General features: G+C 35.8%; 3 protein-coding genes and 1 long non-coding RNA gene across 8 annotated transcripts; 1 reads left to right on the top strand and 3 right to left on the bottom strand.

The window, feature by feature from the left end:
• Window positions 1-450: 450 nt before the first annotated feature.
• Window positions 451-5,437, bottom strand: eEF5 (eukaryotic translation elongation factor 5). 3 transcript variants are annotated; one of them, XM_029318995.2, is made up of 4 exons: window positions 5,373-5,437; window positions 4,262-4,554; window positions 3,811-3,945; window positions 451-2,712 (listed from the first exon to the last, which is right to left on the bottom strand). In XM_029318995.2, the coding sequence occupies exons 2-4, from the start codon at window positions 4,535-4,537 to the stop codon at window positions 2,641-2,643; spliced, it is 483 nt and encodes a 160-aa protein (XP_029174828.1). In that variant the 5' UTR covers window positions 4,538-4,554; window positions 5,373-5,437; the 3' UTR covers window positions 451-2,640. The 3 variants fall into 3 exon arrangements, with proteins under 3 accessions (XP_029174828.1, XP_029174827.1, XP_029174829.1); XM_029318994.2 differs by lacking the exon at window positions 5,373-5,437 and adding an exon at window positions 5,270-5,366; XM_029318996.2 differs by lacking the exon at window positions 5,373-5,437 and adding an exon at window positions 4,738-4,889.
• Window positions 5,438-6,582: 1,145 nt separating this feature from the next.
• LOC114943419 (nuclear nucleic acid-binding protein C1D) lies at window positions 6,583-7,643 on the bottom strand. 2 transcript variants are annotated; one of them, XM_029319033.1, is made up of 3 exons: window positions 7,594-7,643; window positions 6,984-7,242; window positions 6,583-6,881 (listed from the first exon to the last, which is right to left on the bottom strand). In XM_029319033.1, the coding sequence occupies exons 2-3, from the start codon at window positions 7,195-7,197 to the stop codon at window positions 6,658-6,660; spliced, it is 438 nt and encodes a 145-aa protein (XP_029174866.1). In that variant the 5' UTR covers window positions 7,198-7,242; window positions 7,594-7,643; the 3' UTR covers window positions 6,583-6,657. The 2 variants fall into 2 exon arrangements, with proteins under 2 accessions (XP_029174866.1, XP_029174865.1); XM_029319032.2 differs by having other exon boundaries at window positions 7,315-7,635.
• Window positions 7,644-8,065: 422 nt separating this feature from the next.
• Window positions 8,066-21,299, bottom strand: LOC114943422 (frizzled-4-like). Of its 2 annotated transcripts, none has more exons than XM_029319036.2 (7): window positions 20,219-21,299; window positions 19,379-19,716; window positions 18,454-18,697; window positions 18,097-18,343; window positions 17,434-17,677; window positions 12,143-12,330; window positions 8,066-9,956 (listed from the first exon to the last, which is right to left on the bottom strand). In XM_029319036.2, the coding sequence occupies exons 2-7, from the start codon at window positions 19,573-19,575 to the stop codon at window positions 9,151-9,153; spliced, it is 1,926 nt and encodes a 641-aa protein (XP_029174869.1). In that variant the 5' UTR covers window positions 19,576-19,716; window positions 20,219-21,299; the 3' UTR covers window positions 8,066-9,150. The 2 variants fall into 2 exon arrangements, with proteins under 2 accessions (XP_029174869.1, XP_029174868.1); XM_029319035.2 differs by having other exon boundaries at window positions 20,191-21,299.
• On the top strand, window positions 17,094-17,621 carry LOC146722098 (uncharacterized). Its single transcript, XR_014925341.1, has 2 exons — window positions 17,094-17,206; window positions 17,325-17,621. It is a non-coding gene; the product is annotated as an uncharacterized LOC146722098 (long non-coding RNA).
• Window positions 21,300-21,367: the final 68 nt, after the last annotated feature.

Consider the following 21,367-nt stretch of genomic DNA (forward strand, 5'->3'; position numbering starts at 1 on the left):
TTTTATGATCCATGGGGGTGCGCTTTTGGATTATTCCTTGTAATAAGGAGACATAAAAATAACTAATAGAATTTGTAAGTACGTAAACACAAAAGGAAAAGAAAAGCAATTTTTTTTACGTTAGTGCCTTTTTTTTACACTGTTGATAATTACACATCACCCCCGATTACCCATATAAATTATTCTACTATTACATGTATTAATTTGATGAGATATAATTTAACATTTTCTTTTTTTTTTCAAATTTTGAATAATGGCAGTGTGCGGGCGAGTCAGTCTAAGAAACAACTGAAAAAGAAAAAGACATCACCACACATCATTCCTTTTTTTGTGTGAATATTTTTTACTATTTCTATATTATTTTTTTGTTATTTCTTTTTAATTGATTCCTCTTTCGGTTATAGAGTTAACAATCGAAAGAATTATGAACCTGGTCCAACATAGCACACATAGATTACAGACGCTGATTTATTTCTCATATCAATTAATTATTCGATATTTTGTTTATTTCGATTATAATAGATGAGTTTTCGATTTTTAATGTTGTCGCAAAGAAATCAAAGTCATCAAGGAAGGCGCGTTTTTTCGGATCCCTTTTTATAATAAATTGAAAAAATTATACAATATATAATATATAGTTTTAATAAATAAAAGAGAAGATAATTGTTGATATCGGAATTTATAAACATTTGACGATTTGGGGTCTTCGTATCTATTTATTAAATAAAGAAACTTTATTAAATGTTTGATTTATAATCGCTAGGAACATTTGAAACTATAATCCTAATGCAAAGCTCGAAGATGCAGGATTCTTGTAGTAAATTATAAGCAATCTGAATGTCATAGAAAAAAAATTCAAAAAGATTCAGAATTTTGCTTTATTAAATAGTAAAGATTTTACTAAAAAAAAATAAATAAATAAATAAAATGTGAATGTTGCGAAGACCCCAAATCGAACAAATTACAAGTGATAAAATTATCTTCTATAGAAGGGAGAAAAAAACGTATACCTTCCAGTGATAACAGTGATTATACACTCTTGTAGTTAATTATCTGCTTATAATTATTTCTAATCATTCAGACTGCACCTTCGGAACAATTTTCTCTTTATACAAACGATGACACGAGATGGAAAGGATCTAAGGGAAAGATTCTTTACGCACATTTGCAAGTTCACACAAGGATCTTCCACTCAGTTTTCTTTTCTTCTTTTTTTCTTACTAATTGTAATATCCGTTTTTTAGTATTACGCCGTTTAATTAAAAGATTAGATAATTATCTCGTCGAGTAAAAGCGGCTCGTGTAACCTGTTCTGAAAAATGTTTATTAAAACGAGATATTACAACAAAATGTAATAAAGTTTTCTGAGCAGTCATAAGCCAATTACAGTCTCCTGAACATGACGATATCGCATTGCGTCGCACCGGCCATATCAAAGCACGCGAAATGTTAATTTGCGTGATCTCAGCGTTCTTGGATTTAGAGGTCTACATATATCGTATTTTAATATCCTTGGATATCATAATTTTGAGTTTGTTTAATTCATAATGAATTTTTTTTCAACTCTTGGAAGATGAAATACGAAATTTGTAAACCTTTCAGATTTCTTAGACAAGATCAAGCATCAGAAATTTTCAAATTTTGTGCTTAGTTAAATTTCATTAGACCTAAAAATCTCGAGTTCTTTCAACGGAAAAAAAAGAAAAAAGAAATCTTGAGAAATCTTACATAAGTATACAAATTCTGTATAGCGAAACGCCAGTCTTTGTCTATAATCATTATAAATCGATCATCAGGAAAGATGCTTGAAGTGAGCTGCTTTGTGTCGGACATCGCTAGCATTCCATGAAAAATTGTTCCGCGCGCGCGCGTTAAAGACTTTAAAGTCCTTTTTTCCCACGACCTCTTCGTATTGGTCTCCAACAATTTTCTCTCTCTCTCTCTCTCTCTCTCTTGCTCTCTCTCATTTTCTCATATATTCTCTCTCACTCACACATATAAGTGTAATAAGTTACAAAGCTGTTGTAAATAATTTCTTTCTCTCTATTCTTAAAAAAAAGGTCCAGGATGTGTCAAGGCTTCTCAGTTTTTATTTTTCAATCAATCGTTTGCTGAAGTTGTGTATCGCCACTTTCTTGTTATTTATAACAAACAACGCGTGTGTGGATGTGTAAGTATAAGTGTAAATATTTTGTGTGTATATATGCGCACATATTACTGCGCTGTTGATCTGTATCGTCTGTGTATGGTATTACATGTAATATAGAACTGAGCGTACGTATACACAGTTCTCGCTTTTTTCCCGGATTTGTTCATTTAAATATTGTTGAATAATAATTAAGTAAGCAGATGTTACTTCGATAAAAGTCGTTTTTCGCATTGGCGCGTTGTTGTTGTTAGGAATTGCTAGCCCGTTTTATTTGCTTTTGTTTTGCTTTTTTATTTCTCTCTCTCTTTCTCTCGCTCTTTTCTTTTATCTTTCGCGCTCTTCTACTCTCTTCATCATCTTCCTATAGATTTATTATTTTTGTTTATCCTGTTTGACCAATGGTAAAGGTATCAATTGATTGGCTAAGCGGGTGGTTTTTGCTCGAATGTATATTGGGCTTTTTGTCGTCGTAGTTGTCGGGCTGAACACAATTATTTGTCGAGGGAGGTGTTGTTTTTGACGGCGATTACTACCTCCTCGCCGCATGCCTTGAGTACGGTGCACTGAAAAATGAAATATAATTTTACACATCCAACAAAGACACACTTAGTGTGGTTCTAAAGTTTTAGAGAAAAAATAATTTTTCTTTGATAGCATTTTTTACATAAAACATCAATAAGCAGAAAACATTAGATTGATTTTAATTTCTTAAGCACAATAACAATGATTGTACATCAGAACAAAAAAATATATATGTTAAGGGGATGCTGAAGTGACTTGAAAAGTCAGTTGTTTTTTTCTTTTTTTATCAACAACATATGAGGTTAAATAAATTATAAATCTATTTCTTGGCTATATGAACTGTTTTTTACTTAAAATTAGAACGCTTTGCCCTTTGTTAATATTAATACTTTAATTTGTACAGGAGAAAGATTTATCAATCTGTATAGTCTCATATTTCTTGATTACAGAATAAGAATTCATAATTCTGTAATCAATAAATATGAGACTATACAGATTGATAAATCTTTCTCCTGTACAAATTAAAGTATAATATTAATATTAACAAAGGGCAAAGCATTCTAATTTTAAGTAAAAAACAGTTCATATAGCCAAGAAATAGATTTATAATTTATTTAACCTCATATTTTGTTGATAAAAAAAGAAAAAAACAACTGACTTCTCAAGTCACTCCAGCATCCCTTTAAGACTAAAAGAACATTTAGAAATTGCATAAACTTTTGTAAATAGCTGTAACGCTGTATTAATTGGTATAGTTACTATAATAGAAATTGATAGATCAGATTTTACTTTCTAATACTATAAAAATGTCTCATAAACACAATCTGAAAATTATCTATTCTTAGCAGACATTGTTAATAATATTACATAAATTATATTAGATTTTGGATAAATTAATATATTTTTTCTGACAATTAAAAATGCATAATGTTTTTCAAGTATTTTAAAGATAAATTACTCATCTATAGATCTTTTATAAAATCTTATACATGTCCTAATACAATTCAACAATGTTCAAAACACTTTAAATAATATTGCAATATTAATGAATATTGATTATTGCTGAATGTGCAATATGTAAATAATATGTTAATGACAAGCATAATTCATACATATATCACACATAAAAATGTACTTACAAGTAGTTCTTTCCCAGACTCAAAATCAGCACGTAGCTGCGTTCCCAAATCACCATCAGGTATCTTGAGATCTTCGCGCAGTTCTCCATTATCAGCCATCAGACAAAGATAGCCATCGTCAGATATATCTGTAAGCTGTCGCAAAACAATTGTAATGTTTTTACATTGTCTATGTTATAAAAATAACTCAATTTTAAAATAGTCTATTTGATTTAAACTGAAATTTTATGTACTGTCAGCAAAATTGTCAAGATACCAGAGAAATAAAGAAAAAGAATACAATAATATTAATATACATTTATATAAACATGAAAAAATAATGTACAATTATTTATAGTCTCAAGACTAGATGAAGATTTTGAAATATATATAAAAAATAAACTCGAATTTAAGCTAAATAATTTTCTATAGTCTAGCTTAATACAGAAGAGATCGAAAGGGGTAATTTTACCTGATAGTCTTCCCGTTTGACAAACGGCACATCCATATTGTGTGTAGAGGGACAGATATCCTCATATTTTTTGGAGGTAAATATATCGATACCTACTAAATGAACCTTGGCATGACCATGCTTGCCGGTTTTAGAAGTCGACATTTCTACAATTTTGCAGGGACGAGACTTTAACATGACAAAACCATTTTTGCGCAGTGCTGAGCACTGCATAGGGTATGTCACTGAGGCTCCTGAGTCTCCAGTCTCGAAGTGGGTATCCTCAATGTCAGCCATAGTTATTTTATAGATATCTGCGTGCAAAACAGAAAAAGTTTCAATAAGTTTCTCATCAGTTTCTCCCAAAGATTCATAATTTCTTCCATTTTATCCTCCCCAAAAATAATACTCTAAAAAAAGCTAGCAGCAGCTCATCGCTGATGAGATATAGACAACAATTTAAATAGTTCTACAGCTATATTATTAATCCGAGCAACCTTAGCCGAATATTCCGAACTTTCTAGGAAGAGCAATATTTTGACGTAACAATGAATCTCCTCCAGGAGGAAATCTTGTATTCAAAACGTAACAAATCTAATTTCGTATGCACGAAAATCCATTAAGATCGACGCGGTTACACCCGGGGGGCGAGCAGCGGGTGACCACGTGGCGCGTCGTCGCGGAAGGTTTCCGCGAGAGAGAGGAGGTGGATCGGAGGAGGTGGCCGATTGGAGCGCGCGGCTAACCAAAGACGTCTTCGCGCGATGAGATATTCGCGGAATTCGCGAAATGTTTGCGTCGAGCTCGCGTTAACTGACAGCTCTCGTGGCCCTCGAGCCGTCATTTGACAGATGCCCGATGCGGAACGCGAGATGTTTCGCGCACGTGCGAACGGGGAAGAAATCGCGCGGTGAACACGGAAAGGGCGATCGAAGGCGAGCGAGCCACATTGCACCTTCGGCGCCGATAATCGCGTTTGGTGGGTTTAAACCCCGGCCCGGGCGCCTCGTTGCTCGATGAAATACGAACCGGCACGGCGATCACCCGCGTATTTTCAATGTTCTGCCGGCCGATCGTGAAATTAGCACCATTAGTCGAAGCCGAAAGCGAGAACAAGATCGGGAATACTCACATGTGATCAAAATGGATACTTAACCAGAAGGTCGTGTTGCGCCTGCGCACCACGGGATCCGTATTAGGGGTTCACAACGTTGACCGCACGGACGGTCTCTCGCCGGTCGCCGCGAGGCGGCGTCGACGCTGGAGACATCTGGCGCGATGACGTCGCGTCCAATGTCAGGCAGGGCTCGCGATTGGCTGTCATTCATCCGTAAATTTTTAATAAAATCGTATATATGAATTATACACAAATAAAATGAATGAGAAAATTAATATTGTAAATAATATATAAATAAAATAATTATAGAAATTATATATAAAATAATGATAAATAAAATTATGTATAAGTTATATAAATAAAATAATTATAGAAATTATATAATATATAAAATAATTTTAAATAAAATTATAATAAAATCATATATAAAGAAATAAATAAAATATAAATCTATGGATTTTTAGAAAACTCGTAGAGATTCTTATTTCGAATCAGATATCTAGATGTTCGTGAATCATGCTCAATGGTTCTAAAAAGAATTTATGAATGTTATGTTCGAACAAAAGGTGAAATAAATTGCGTTATATTCTGTTAATTTTATGTTTCTTTCTTATGAACCAGATGGTTGTCAACCAGCTGTTGTAAACTATTGATTATAAAATTGCTGTATCATCTCAAAACCATAGACACAAAATATATAGATATGTAAAAACAGGATGCAATGTATTCGGTTCTTTTCGGGTAGACTCGGTTCTGTTCGAGTTTAAATACTTGTGATTGGTGGATAGTATTCTGAATATATTTAATGTCCTAATCTGTTGATATAATATTACTGCAAATCATAATTCTTTAAAAAAGAAAAATCCGTTTATATATTTTATATGCCGGTAATATCGATCCATAATTATATTACATCATATTATTATATACATAATTATAGATAATAATTTAAAAACTATGAGAATGTCCAATTTCTCATAATAGAAAAATAAAATAATAAATATATAAATAATTATATGTATGCACATAGATACATGTCTTAAATTTATAAGCAACTTTTTTGTATCAAGTTTTTTGCTTGCCAAATATTGTTAAACTCTTATAATTTCAGTAATGTGTGATTTAATTTATAGCTACCTTTTAAATAAGTTTGATTATATATATTATATATGTATGTTGCGAGAGACAAATGAATAAGTTATTAATAACAAATTATGACTCTAACTCCATGTCAAAATAGTATGTTTATGCTTTATGGTCCATAAATATATAATGTACAAAAATGTAATAAAATATACATTTACGTAGGTGAAGAATCTTCTGCAGTCTTATCAGTTTTTTTCTCTGCATCCTCTGTTTTTTTTTGCTTTAACTCCCACAAACTGTTTTTCACAAATCTCTTAGCAGCATCCTTGTTGATGCGAGGCATAAGTGTGTGTCTATCATGTATTTGCTTTGCTCGCATCATTGCTTTTTTCAATCTCTCGTTCTCTGATCTGATTCGATGCTTTGACGGATCAATCCCTGCAAAATTTAATGGTATTAAATTAAATGTAAATTCTTACTTTTCTTTTAAATATAAATTGATACTTTTCTCATGCTTTAGAAATCACAATCTTTGAGTACCTTTAGCTCGTAAGTACATCCAAAATAGACTGTTGAGACTGTAAGATAATAACAAATTGTATTTAATCTTATTGACATTGGACAGTTTTTCGTACAGTGAAGGATCGCTGAAAGAATCCACTACATCCTTGACTTTGAAGGCTGCTTCGCTGAACTGTTGCAACCTAGCGATTATAGCTGTGTCGTGTGAAAGTTCCTCAAAATCAACATCCATGTTTTCTCAGCAGATTTGTCAACGTAAAATATTCGAATTTTCCTCCTGAATAATATTATTTATCAAAAGTTTTTTTCTCTTTATAACACGTTTACGACAAAACCTCGAATTTTATACCTCGATAATACAAATTTCTTTCTTTCTCCTAGCCTTCTTTTTATTATTATATAATATTATAATAAATAATATTATTAATCAAAAGATATGCTTTCTCTTTTACATCAGATTACATATAACCTCAAATTTTATATTTTAATCTCCTGTCTCGGCTGTAGAGAATATAAATATTCCTTTCTTTTTTCTTTTTTTATGTAAATATCAGTCTTTCATAGAACACAAAAACACTACTATTTTTTAAAAATGCTTATTTAAAATAAAATAAGATCTTTTACAAACATGTATGTACTCTCGTGTATCCTGCTCAATCTTCCTTTTGTCTTTTGCGCATGCGCAACATAATGACGAAACAGTGACGTATTAATGGCGCCATTATTTAAAATTATATCAAATTTTATTTCGTTTTTATGTATTTCATACATACAAATTAAATTATATTATTCATTTGATTACTACTTCTTCATTTAAATATTCATATTTTAAGCTTAAGAGAATTGCAATCTAACAATTTAATAATATTAACAAAATAACAATGATTTGACAGAAATACTCATGCAATACACAATATAGATGCTTTTAAAAATTTATGTTACACAATTTCAAATTGCAAAAGTATAAAAAATAAATAATTTTGAATTCTCTTTCAAATCCTTAACATAACTAGGGAAAGGAGAAAAAAATTATTGATATTTTATACAATTATTTTATAAAAAGAAAAATATATATATATTTTTTTATAAAATATCTATTCTATATTACATATTGGACGATCAATCGAATAATTTTGTCATTATCACATCATATCGTTCGTTTCTATTTTTTAATATTTTTTTCTCATGTAATATGATAAAAATCTAATGTTTTCAGAACAAAGATCTGGCATATGAATATAATGAAATAAACTCTATACATGGAATAGAATTTAATTTTCTAACAACGGATTAAAGGTTGAACCGTGGTCGAAAATTATACATCACAGAATCAAGATGCGATCGATCTTCATATGAGATTTATGCGCGATGTTTTATATACATATGCATTTACACAATGACGGTGTGTTGCACGTGCGGGAAACCGAAAGGGATGCATTCTTCCCCTCCGACTATTCTTCGAGGTTTAAATTTAGCATCCTCCACTGTTCTCTCATTTCTCTCCACGAGTGTTTCAGCAAAGAAATTCAATGGCGTATCTAAACGCGTAAAGAGATGCATCATTTATGGTATAATTTAGTAATGTAACTTGAATTTTCCAATAAATCCGTAAAAATTTATCTCTTCTTTGTTACACAATTTTATCGTAATTAGAGGAAGAGAAACGTCAAAGTAAATTTGTCACGTTATTAAATGTGGAGCAAATAGAATGAATTTAATGAAAGACTATGAAATGAATAATGCGTAATAGAAATAACTTAAATTAGAATAAATGACTTTTTTTACGCATACACAGTGAGAAATTGGCAGGCAAAAATTATTACATTATCACTTCTACGTATTATATATAGGCTAAATACATGTTTAACCCTTCTGTCAATGCATAACTATTCACCTTTATAAGTCCATATATAAGTTCATGCACTTTTCCATTAATGTATGAGTATCTGGATACATCAACTTCGTTTAATACATTGCAAAATTTCTTTAAATTTCTTGAACCTTTTTTCATTATATTTTAAGAGGTTTCTGAATACAAAGACCTCTTATATTTCCTTTTGAAGAAAAAAATTCCAACACTTTTTTAACATGTAAAAGTTGCTTTGAGTATCCAGATACCTGTTCATCAACAGAAGGGATAAGGCACTTTGTGACGACTAATAATGAGAACAATTGCAATTTTCGTTCAAACTTGTGTCTCGCTGCCGGAATGATGTTTCCGATGCTTTCGATACTTCTTATAGTTTCTATGCGGATTCATTTGCGAATTCGCTATGGCATGTTGATGCAACAGGGGATGCTGCGGTGGTGTCAGATGACTGAGGTGATGAATCTGACGAGGTACGGAATTAGTGTTGGGGTTGTAACAATGCACGACAGACACCGGATAACACTTGTACGGCGGCTGTTTGCAGCGCGACAGTCTGCGACACACGCTCGCCACTTCCGGCCACCAGATCCACGCGGAGGCCAGGATACCGGCGCCGAGGGTCACCACCAGTCGCAGGATAAAGAACTGCAAGACGGGTCGAGCGGGCACCCGCGGGGCCGCGGATGGTTCCGGTGCTCGGAGCCAGGTCTCCCTGCCCCACCATTCGTAGAAGGTCGTGCTGACGAGGCAAATGATTAAGACGCCATAAAGACAGGCGAATATGCCGACGCGGATCAACAGCGCTTTCTGTCGCCGGTGTATCTCGGCCGGGGACGACTTCCCGGACATCTCGCGCTGCTGACGCATCAGTGGATTCGCAGCATGGGATCCCGTTAACGCTGTCAAGACTGCTGTCGTCGTCGTGGATGTTGCCGCCGCTGTCGCCGACGAGGATGACGCCGACGTCGATGTTACCGGCATCACCGATGGACGTCGTGGTAGAGTCAACGACGCTAAACCCACCAGTAGAAACGTCATGCCGAATGATAGATAAGCGAATTGCGGAGCCAGCACCAGGGCGAGTAGAGACTGCGTGTTCTGCTGACCAACGAAGCAACTTGCTGTAACAGAAAAAGAATATAATAAATCAAAAGGCTCTAATATACAAATACAAATTTAAAATGAATACAGGCTAAGGGAAGAGCCAACCGCATAAATTAAGCGCAACGCTTTCTATTTAAATGTTTCGATCCTTTCTTTAAACTATATCTTCAATAGGTTGACTAGTAAAAAAATTTGAATAACTTGTATGTCAATAATATACAAAACAGTAGAAAAAAATATCAAAAAAAATATCTTATGACGCCATTTTTGTGCATAGTATTGTCTAGTTTTAAAAGACTGTTTTTTTTCGTTGATGAAAGCGGAATTGTTTATCTTCCAAAAAAGAAATATCTCGTAAATTTTCTCGGCGAGTGAGAACACTTACAAAAAGTTTTGGGTTTTGTCAGAAAAAACGATCACAATACATTTACACTTGAATATAAGTAAGCTTTTTAACAGTTTTTAGCGTCTAACTATTCGAGTTTTTTTTCATTTCCTTGACAAAATAATTCTCAGAAATTTAATTTACAAAATGAAGATTCAGGGAGAGGAGTAAAGAGTCTACTGATTAGAATCTTTTGTGAAGGTTCAAGTCTTAAAGTAGCCTCTTGGTCCTATCGGCAGACAGTGACAAGTTGCAGGGCAAGTCTGAAGATATTTGCATTGAATGTCGTCTAGAAAAAGGAAACGGATACGAAGAAAGAATCTCGACTAACTGAGAGTTTGCTCCTTTACGTCCATGGTTTAACTTTCTTAAAATTTGCTGCCAGCAAATTGACTCAATTTGACAGATTCAACGGCGAATATTACACTGACATGTTTCGGATGACACCTCTGAATATTCATATAGATATCATGTATTATCATTATGTCTAAATGTGTCTTTCAGACACCTCACGATAGACATTTAAATATTTGTAAAATAAAAAAAATTATTCGAGAACATGTGAAAAGAATCTTGGGCCTGTGTGCTTCTCACGTGCCGAGAAAAGTTTTATTTCGCATCAGAGAATCATCATCAGACACACTGACGAGTGAAGAGAAGACATCGCTGACATTCCTTCCGCGATCCACAGATTCGACCCAATTTTCTTTATCCTTACGATTGAAAGATATAGTAAGAGCTAAGATAAAAACAATTGTGAGTGAAAAGTAAATGTAGAATACATATAATAATATTTAAAAAAAGTTACTATGCTATTCTAATATAAGTAATTATCTTATTAATTCAATTAATAATAAATATTCTAAAAATAATTAATATTCTCTCTCTCTCTCTAATATGACTAACTACATTAATTCATTATATATTTACTTATGTGAGGACTCATTTCTATATTCAAGAATAACGATTATAAAAAAAATAATCGAAAATTGCGTGCGTAAATAGGTTGCTGCAGACTGGACGTTTAATTCAAAGATGCTAATCTTGTTGATCGCCTTCGAGCACAACTTATCGAGAACATAAACACGAGAAGAACGGCGCGTATTAGCATAAAATAGCTTCAGCTGAGGCTGAAGCTCGAATTAAGATAAATGGAGAGAAGATGACGGGGATATATAAAGACAGATGCAGATATAGAGATAAACAGGGAGATGAGTAAAGATTTAAAAAAATAAATAATTGTCAGAGACGCTGACCAGATTTTGTGCGGGTGAATCGAGTTGGATCTCCTGCGAGGATCCAACCAGATTCAACTACGCCAATGGGCAACCTCATAAAACAAACGGTATAACGAGGCGTGGCCGTAAAATCCTTACAGGCACTCTTCTTAGAGACTGACCAACGCGCTATCGACGAATAACGCCGGGGTTCTATATACGAGCTCGATAATTTAAGAAATAATTCTTGCTACATTATAAGAGGTCGGCTGAGAAAGCTCGAAAAAATATTCTTTACAGATAATCTAGAATCTAGAATTAATACCTTCTGTCAACGCATAATTTTCACCTGTCTATCGATATCTGGGTACCAACCGCGTGTTTTTAACACATTGCACCGCGACAATTTTTTTATAGCAGCTGCTGAATATCGCACATACTTTCCCGTTATATTTTAGAAGGTTTCCGAGAACTATACAAGATCCCTTGCATCTTGTTTTGAGCGGAGAAAAATTCCGATGCACGTTTTTAACAATTAAAGTTGCTTTTTGTTGGTCGTTCGTTGACGGAGGAGTTGAAGGATGCGATAATTATAATTTACCGGTTAACTCGTCGGCGTCGACGTCTCTTGTAACCAGTACAGCGATAGTGTGTGCGGCTGGGAGACCCCAAGCTAGGACGGCGGCGATGGTTGAGAATCCTTGTCCTAAATCATCCTCCTTGCAGTTGCCGGTCATCTTCGTCCACTTTCTAGCCATTATGCACCACCAAGCGCATATCACGACCCACCTGCGATCAGAATCGTATCGAATAACATGGAGAAATTTATTCGCAGGGAAGAAAGAGAACACAGATTCGTTAAATTATCCTACAATTTCGAAAGTTAAACTACAAAGAGTACATCAGGAGGCTAGATTAAGGGATAAAAGAAAAAGAAAATGCGAAAGAGACGCGAAAAAAAATTCGTCGACGAATGCAAACTTCTTCGAAGGCCTCTTCGAGTCGATTATACGGTCCTGCGAGAGAGAATTTACCACGGGATAAAAGAAGAAAAAAAGAAAGACACGCAAGAGAGAGAGGGATGAGAAAGGGATGCGGTGGAATGAGCACGAGAGCGAGATGGAATGTTTGCGAGTGTTTGCGCCTCGTTTGACCTGTTCGCGCTGCTTTTCGATCTTGTCGAAGACTCGCGTGATTAATTAGTCGGCTTTTCACCGCAACTGCTCCCTCTCTCTCTCTTTCTCTTCATCTTCTTCTTCTCTCTCTTTTTCTCGACAGACTGGTTATTGGAAGAAACGGATTATAGCCGACACATCGCAGTTGCACGTGCACGCATACAACATTATACATGAAGAGAAGAGGCACTCTTTGCGACCAGCATGCATCTTCGAACCACGGTTCATTCCAGTCTCCAAAAGGATTCTCGGCGAACAAGAAATAATTCGTTGCTCTGAAGAATGTTTTATCTACGCATCAGATAAAATAAAAGAAAAATTATTATATATATATTATTAATAATGTAATTCATAATAGCTAAATACTTAGTTGATGCTAACAATTTAAGTTTAATAAAAATCTAAGTTAAATATTTATTTGTCGGAAATGTCATCTTGATTTTTTGGATTCTTTTTTTCTCGTGCGGGATCCTATGTATACACCGAAAACCAGTATCTCGTAAGGCGAGTCAACCTTCTCGAGTGTTTGCGACCGCCTAGTATTTACCAAGTGGACAAACGGTAGCCGTGTCTCTTCACGCGGATCTACGCAGACCCACCGGGACAGGTAGTTGGATCTCACACCTTTGCCATGACATACCGGAGAAAGTTGTGCTGGTTGGTCTTCTCTTGGTCTTAAATATATTTTTCAAATGATGCTAAAATATTGTAGATAATATAATAAATATTTTTTATCTCAAGACAAGCAATTTTTTTCTTGTAAGAAGAAGAAACAAACGTCAATTTTAATATATTTATCAGGAGGAGAGATTTTTTATTTCTCGTAAATGGGAGGAATAAAGAGAAGCCATGAAACTGTGAGATTAGCGCGAAGAGAGATTCGGCAGAGATTCGGTAATTCCCTTTTAACTTATCGCGTTGGAAAAGCAAAAACTCGCCCGACGAATTCCGGTCGTGATGAATGGATGTGATGTAGTGCACACGCGCGGACTTTTTGCATTTGCGGAACGCCGATAAAAAAGAAAAGGAAGAGAAGGAATGATCGACACTTTGCCAGGTGCAATCGCTTTGCTACTGATGAATACCGAATCTAATAGAAGTTTAGGGACTTTGAGAAGTTTAGTTGTAGAAGACAAACTGAAATATACATAAAAAAGAAACGACTTGCTTTGCATTTTCACATCAATCTTGCACGATTAAACCCTTCTGTCTTCAATGAATATGAGCACCCAGGTACCCACAGCAATTTTGAATATTAAAAATGTATATTGGAACTTGTCCAAAACAAAATACAAAGGACCTTTAAATATCTCCTAAAATATAACGAAAAAACGTTCGATACTCAGCAGCTGCTAAAAAAAGGTCGCAGTACAATATGCATTAGATTTGTTCTTTTTAGCTGAACTGACTGCACTTGTAGAAGTTTATCTTTTTCCTCTTCCAACAAGTGGAGTAACAAAAAAACTCTGAACTAGTGGAGCCAGTTCAGCTAAGAAGAACCGACCTATTGACGAAAGGAAAGGTGAAAAATTATGCATTGACAGAAGGGGTTAATGCGTTTGCGAGGAATAACGAGCTTAATCTCATCAGAGTACGCGTAATAAGAGCGATTAGTCGTGGCACGAGATACCTCACTCCCTCCTTTCTGGTAATCATTGGTACGCATGGTTGGGTGGTCGACCACTCGTACAATTTCCGTGCAACTCCGAGTCGAGAAGTGGAAGAGAAGGAGGGGAGAGACTACCTAACGACTCGCTAACTAACAAAACAAACAAGAGGTAGCTAGTACCCCTCTCATCTCATCTCGCTGATTATATACCCCGCAGGGCCCTCTATGCACGACGAGGTACCTCATCCTCTCGCATTCTTCCTCCGTTCTCACCCTTTCTCTCCCTCGTCGATTCGCTTCGTCCTTTTTTCCTGAATAATGAAATTCGGAAAAAATTAAACGTCGCAGTGTCGATGCATCCACACGGAAGGGGCTGCTTATGCACGCGAACTCATATATGGCCCTTTTGCGAGAGATGTCCATGTGACGGGGCTGACAATCGCGTGAGCGATTACGAGAAGCGATTCTTGAATCCTTTCGATGATAATAAACCAGAGAAAGAGAGAGAGAGCTCTCTTTGTATAAACATAACAATAGAATGCAAATAAGTTTGCGACGAAGTCGTTAAAATTGCAAAGTACTGCTTACAATACGTCTTCCTCGAACTATATTGTCATTCTGATCGGAGCAAAAAATCGTGTCTCATCAATACTTCTCGCAACTGGTATCACGTTTATACGTTATTAATGTTTCTGCATCGTATTTATATTATAAATGAGGAACAAAAGAACAAAAAGGTCTCTCCCTCGCAGGATAATACCCAACTGCGGGATAATAATGCCAGAGACTTGTTATCGGAGCCTTCGACGGGTCTCGACCATTCCCGGGCAGAGCTCTTATCTCGGATAAATTATCGAGAAATTCTCGGATCCGGATCCTTAAGCTTTAAGGCCCAGGCCAGAGCATTGAGAGAGAGATGATGGATCAGCTCTTTCCTCGAGCCTCTCTTTCGACTTGTCCTTTTTCCCCTCGTTCCTGAGACGGCCGTCAAACTGTTGGGGCATCGGGGGAAGGAAGAAGGGAAGGCGAAGGGGAGAACGAAAAAGGGAGAGAAAAGAGAGAAACGGAAACGAAACTGCTGGACTACCTACTACCACGAGAGCCCGTACGATCTCCTCTTTGTCAATGGCGTAGCAACGTCAATTACCGGTTCGATTCTTCGAAGATGAAAGTCCTTTATGTATTAACAATTTTTCATTTCAAAAGCCATAAATCTGTGCGCAATTTTGTAGGAAAAAAAAATATAAATATAAATTAATACACACACAGAAATAATTGACTAATGCATAAATTATTATAAAATAAAAGACTCTAATAAAAGCGAAGTTTACAAATTCAACATTGAATTACGTTTCTATTCTCTTCAGCGATTGGCTATAATTTTATTAACTTGGGAATCGACGCTTTTATATGTGTGTAACTTGGTGACATACGTTACGGAGAATTAATGCGGATAGGGGGGTGATAGAGAAAAGGGAGAGACAGGACAATGGCGGGGGTTGTACAAGGGGTCCTACGGGTCCATGGCTTCGTGGCTTCATGTCCGTAGGGTGCGATGTTTATCGGCTCTTTCGATGTAAATTATGGCCGTACGCTATATATGACCAGTTTGCTACGGCTGCACAAAAGTATTCGGGTCCAGGGTCGGATTCTCTCTGCGATAGTTCTTTTAAGTAACTTTATCTCTATCGCACTGATTCCTCTTCATCATTTTTAATCTACAAATGTATAATTGTAAAGTGAAAAACGGTTTTAAAAAGTTGAAAAAAATTGACAAATGCTAATCTATAATTATCGATTCGAAAACGATGAAATTTGCGAAAGAAAGGAAATCTCCAAAAGATTTATATATAATTGAATTTTTTACATATGCTTAAGTATTCACATAAATTCGAAGATTCATATGACGAGACGATCGAATTTCGCGAAACTCATTTGCATACACAATCTCAACCACGCAAATTGCATCCACGCATTGTGAATCATCTTGCTCTTTGCTTGGTCCGAGAAGCATCGCTTTGTTCACCTTCCCTCCCGCCTTCATTTCTCTCTCTTTCTCTTTCTCTCTCCCTCTTCCTCTCTCGTTCTGCTTTTCTCGCGCTTTCTTTATCCGCCTCGAAGCAGCTTGCTTTCTCTAAGATGGAATGCCATTGACTCCATGCATATCTGGCAACAAGGTTCCTTTCGACCCACCTTATATATCGGGTGATTCATTTCAAAAATCAAAAGGTACACGAAGGTAAAAAATTTAAAACTAGATTCAGACAAGAGATTATAGACAAATATTCTATAGAAAGATATAGAAAGGGAAGAATTGAACAAAACCCCAAGTGCCAATAACACATAGATAGATGAAAAATCCTCGAATCGAATTTACAAAATTACCAATGATTCGATGTAAACGTAAATAATTGAGGAATAATCATTTGCACACACACACACACAAAACTGTTTTCTTACAGCACAAATACTCCAATTTAAAGATCTCATAAGATATCATCTTCAAGTAAAAAATACATGTTCGTGTCGCGTTAGAGAGATACTTTCCATAAGATTTATCGAGATCTTTATCGACATGTAAATCTAACGAGGCATAAATCTATTTTGTACAAACACGATGGATTTAAAACGCGGGTGGACGTACGATTTTTTTACTTCCTGCCACCCGTTAGACGAGTTAAGATGAGCCTCTCAGCATAAACGGGATGAGATGGGATGGGACGAGATGGGAGTCAGAGGCTCGTTAGCGGCACGAGGGGAGTCAACACTGTTGCCAGATTGTTATCCCTACCTCGGATGAGGATGCAGCCTTGCCGAGAGTGCAACAAGGCGCTCCGAAACAACCGACAACTTTGAAACATGTTATACGAGTCTCACATCTGTACGTAATTAAAATCGAGGCAATGGGGGAAAGCCTGCCGCAAAATTCCTACCTTCGCCAATTGAAGCAACGCCAAAAAGAAAAAATAAAAACAAAAACACCTTGCGTTTATTTATAGATGCGGCGAATTCAAAGATCTCAAGATAAGATTTGTCATCTCAAACAGTAGCCTACGTATGGTTAATCAAAAAAATATATATATATAAGGCGAAGATGTAAAGACTCACCAAACAATCGCAGTGTTTCCAAAATAATAGAGCAATAGAAAGACGACGGCGCAGTAAGGATTGGCTAAACCGTCCTGCGTGAGATACTGTTGCTGCTGTTGCTGTTGGGTCAGGACGATTTGTTCCTGCGGATGCAGTGGAATCGCGGGGGTGCATGCGACGTTCAACCGGCCAGCGGCCAATCGAATCACGTAACCGATCGCAATCACCGTATGGCAGACCGTCAAGAAGATTATAGCACGTTCTGCAAGCAAACACATTTCTTTTATTATGTTAAAGATAATACATTGTTGTATTCGAAGTTTAGATTTAGTATCTGCAATATTCGAAACAGGATGCTTACAAGAGTTTAAATCTATCTTATGCAGGTGCGAGTCTACTTGAAATACTGTTTTTTTTCTAAATCATAAGGTCTGTTCTTTTCAGCCGCACTAGTTCAGATTTTATCGTAGTCCTTCCAATGTGGAGTGAAAAAGATAAATTCTGAGCTGAAAAAACAGACCTATAGAGAGCTAGGAACCATGTAAAAACAAATTTAAATCTTCTTGTAAGCCACTCGAACCCATCATTAATCTCTAAGGTGAAATTCAAGTGTTCAAAGCAAAGGACCACAATCTGTCACTTAATGTGAAAATGTTTCTATTTCAGAAAGAAAATTCTTACCTGCTACAGTGGTCAGTATAGGTTGTTTTCGCGGCTTTAGAAGTGTTAAGATGGCTATCACGACGGAGACGAGGCATACCGTCGAGAATACAGCCATCCAAGCTTCTGTGAGTCCCTTGTCCTTTTGGGACCAGAGAATGTCGGCGTCGCAAGCGGCGGCACATCTCCCGGAACGATTTAGGAAGATGTATAATCCAGATTTGGCGTACCAAGAACAGCCCCAGGGTCCATTGCCGGCGCTCACCGCCTTAAATAGACAAACAAGAAATTATTTATTTATATCTAGACGTAACTCAAGACGACGATTGCCAGGATAATTTTTTTTATACGTATATAATTGATCAAATCGTTAAATACCTGGATAGGATTAGCTGGGCCTGGTTCACCCGGTCCTTCCATACACATGTGTTGATGATTATTTTCCGGTGGAAATTTGGAGCAATTTAACGCAGCAGGCCAAGGGAAGCCGAAACCCTGAAGCACCGGAAAACAACGGGCTCGCACTTGCTCGCATAGACCTCGGCAAGGTCCGATGGGTGCGGGAACCTTTTCGGTACACATTGGTGCATATACCGAACACAGAAATAGATGCAATTGCGCGCTGCAACAAATTGCATACATTAATGCCGTTGTATAGGTAGCTGAGATACAATAAAGATAAAAAGTAATATAAAGAAATATTGCTTCATAACATATCCCTCGCTCCAAATTTATTTATATTTTTTACATTTCTTTTTGATGTTTAGTTTTTGCACGTGAAAAATTTATGTATAGCGTTTTGGTTATGCAATAGTTTTTTTCATGCGATTGGAAAATCATTAGTTTAGCAAGAGTGCAGTTTTTATAGCATTTAATATTGATTTATTAATTATAAAATTAATTTGAACGATAATAAAGTGGGATATATTTAAACGCTAAAAATATATGCAAGAATATAAAGTAAAAATAAAAAATAATTTATTATAAACATCTTAAGGAATATTAATTTATTTAAATTATTTATTAAATTATTAAATTGTTTATTAAATTATTAATTAAATAAATAAGAAGTACTAATAAATATTATCTATTAAAAAATTGAACATTGAATTTTTTATGAAACTTGTAGATTTTGATGCTGAAATAGACCGTTCAATTAAAAAATCACATAAAATTCCCTGAATCACAATTAAATTTCATGAGAATTCTCTGCTTTTTCAAGGTTTCAAAACAAAATTCTCTGAGAATACCAGGTTTTCAAGGTTTTACCCGGGAGTAGATACTCTGTAAAAACGCAATTTACCTGCATCCGTACTGAATGAGCGGGCTAAATGTCTGTAAAGTGAAATCGGCGTCGCCTTGGATCTCGTGACCGACTAGATTCGGCATGACGGTGACGTTGTAGCCGAGACCGCGGCACATCTCGATCCTGATCGGCTCGCAGGCGCCGTGCGCGCACCATATTGCACGCACTAATGTCAACAACAGGATCCAACGCATTTTTCTGTCCTCGAGAAACCACAATCGCGTAAATGCTACTTCGAACTTGCCCTCGTGTCGTATGTCATCCACCGCCTGTCGATCGACATGCCGAGATACCGGTTGTACATCATGCGGTGATTTACATCAACTCGAGGCTTCCTGAAAAAGCATAAGGCACACAAGATAAGAAAGATGAAATTTACATATGAATATATACACAGTGCACGTTTTGATGCAATATCTTTCAACAAGCGGCTTCATTTTAACTTAATCATTCTGTCTGTGAATAACATCTTTATCCAAAACAACTTTAAGTGTCAAAACTTTTTTCCGCCCGAAACAAAATACAAAGGGCCTTTATATTCGAAAACCTTCGAAAATATAAAGGAAAAGCAAATTTGACACCCCATTGTTGCCATAAAGAAACTGTCACTCGTAAAAAGGTGAAAGAAATATGTATTGACAGAATGATAAATTTAAATTTGAATAAGAAAGAATTCGATATGGGTAAAAATTTAGTGGAAAAGTGTATTGGGAAACAGAAACTATACTTTTGAAAAGATATGCGTGACAACTGAATTGAAAAGTTGAAATTTAATTAAAGGGCATATATAAGGAGAGAGGGAGACGTACTTTTAAATTAATGAAGATATAACTCTACCCTCTCTCTTCTCTCATTGAACGCACAGGGAACTTCTTCCTTTTCTTAATTACGGTCCTGTCACAGCTCCATTTAAAGAGCTGTCAAATCTCGAGCTCGACTTAACGAGTAGTTTAATTAACTTGTTTGTGCACATTAAACGAGATTAATTGGCTTCTTTCTCCAGTGCAGATTCGACCTTGCTTTCAACTGATCAAGATTCAACGACCGGACAATCAGATCTCTCGACACGATAATTTAATTTTTCACTCCATCCTCCACAATTTATAAATTGCACTCGACACGTTACATATGTATAATTTCTTTTATATCAATTTATATATAGTTCTCTATTATAAAAAACACGTACAGATACAGACGCAGATGATCAAAGTAACAAAATTCGACGTGACAAGAAAATAGAGTTCATATATTACACGAGATCACCTAAGTTAAGACAAATCACAAAAAATTGAAAAATAAGCTATCGATTGACGGTAAACATTACTCTCGATTAAAAAAATGCGCGTGATGCGTTCAAAAACGAGCGCGACTGCCTTCTTCTTCGGCTCCAGCGCCGAATGAATCACAAAGGCAGTCGCTGCATAATCGAAGATACGCGTTTTTCTCTGGTAAAAACGTCGCGTGTCGTCTCATTCAAAAATCGTCGCACCATCGCCGATCACGTGGCGTACTACGATAATCTCGCGGGCGAATCTCGCATCGCAAAATGATAATTAATCGGACCGAGTTTTGCGCGCGCGATCCTGCCTCGTCGAAAGTTTCTGTACGACTGAAACGCTTGGCTTGCTCACGGACGGAGTGCGCCCGTCTGCTTATCGCTCTCTCTCGTCTCTCCTCACTCTCTCTTTAGGGTCTTCTGGTTTCTCCCGCTCACCAGGATTTTTATCCCGCTTGTATACACGCCTGGCGATTGATTCGATCTATTCGATTACGCCGTTTCATATGCACAACATAGATTTAATCATACATATAATTATTACATATGCAATATTTAATTATAATTATCATATTATATATACATATTTAATTATATAACATTATGTAATTATAATTATAAATATACATACGTAATTATATATAATTATAATTATGCATACATTATTTATAATAATTATATAATATTATATAAATATAATTATATATAAC

This window comes from Nylanderia fulva, unplaced genomic scaffold (genome assembly GCF_048542155.1).
Source record: "Nylanderia fulva isolate GAGA-0341 unplaced genomic scaffold, ASM4854215v1 Scaffold37, whole genome shotgun sequence".
NCBI lineage: Eukaryota > Metazoa > Arthropoda > Insecta > Hymenoptera > Formicidae > Nylanderia > Nylanderia fulva.

Excerpts from the sequence above, each read along its gene's own strand:
- eEF5 (XM_029318995.2), bottom strand. The coding sequence starts at position 4,537 with ATGGCTGACATTGAGGATACCCACTTCGAGACTGGAGACTCAGGAGCC. Across the intron at positions 3,946-4,261 it reads TCAAACGGGAAGACTATCAG|CTTACAGATATATCTGACGA; the intron begins GTAAAATTACCC and ends GTTTTGCGACAG. Across the intron at positions 2,713-3,810 it reads AGTCTGGGAAAGAACTACTT|TGCACCGTACTCAAGGCATG; the intron begins GTAAGTACATTT and ends TTCATTTTTCAG.
- LOC114943419 (XM_029319033.1), bottom strand. The coding sequence starts at position 7,197 with ATGGATGTTGATTTTGAGGAACTTTCACACGACACAGCTATAATCGCT. Across the intron at positions 6,882-6,983 it reads GATGTACTTACGAGCTAAAG|GGATTGATCCGTCAAAGCAT; the intron begins GTACTCAAAGAT and ends TAAATTTTGCAG.
- LOC114943422 (XM_029319036.2), bottom strand. The coding sequence starts at position 19,575 with ATGCGTTGGATCCTGTTGTTGACATTAGTGCGTGCAATATGGTGCGCG. Across the intron at positions 18,698-19,378 it reads CTCATTCAGTACGGATGCAG|CGCGCAATTGCATCTATTTC; the intron begins GTAAATTGCGTT and ends AATTTGTTGCAG. Across the intron at positions 9,957-12,142 it reads CGACGCCGACGAGTTAACCG|CAAGTTGCTTCGTTGGTCAG; the intron begins GTAAATTATAAT and ends TTTCTGTTACAG.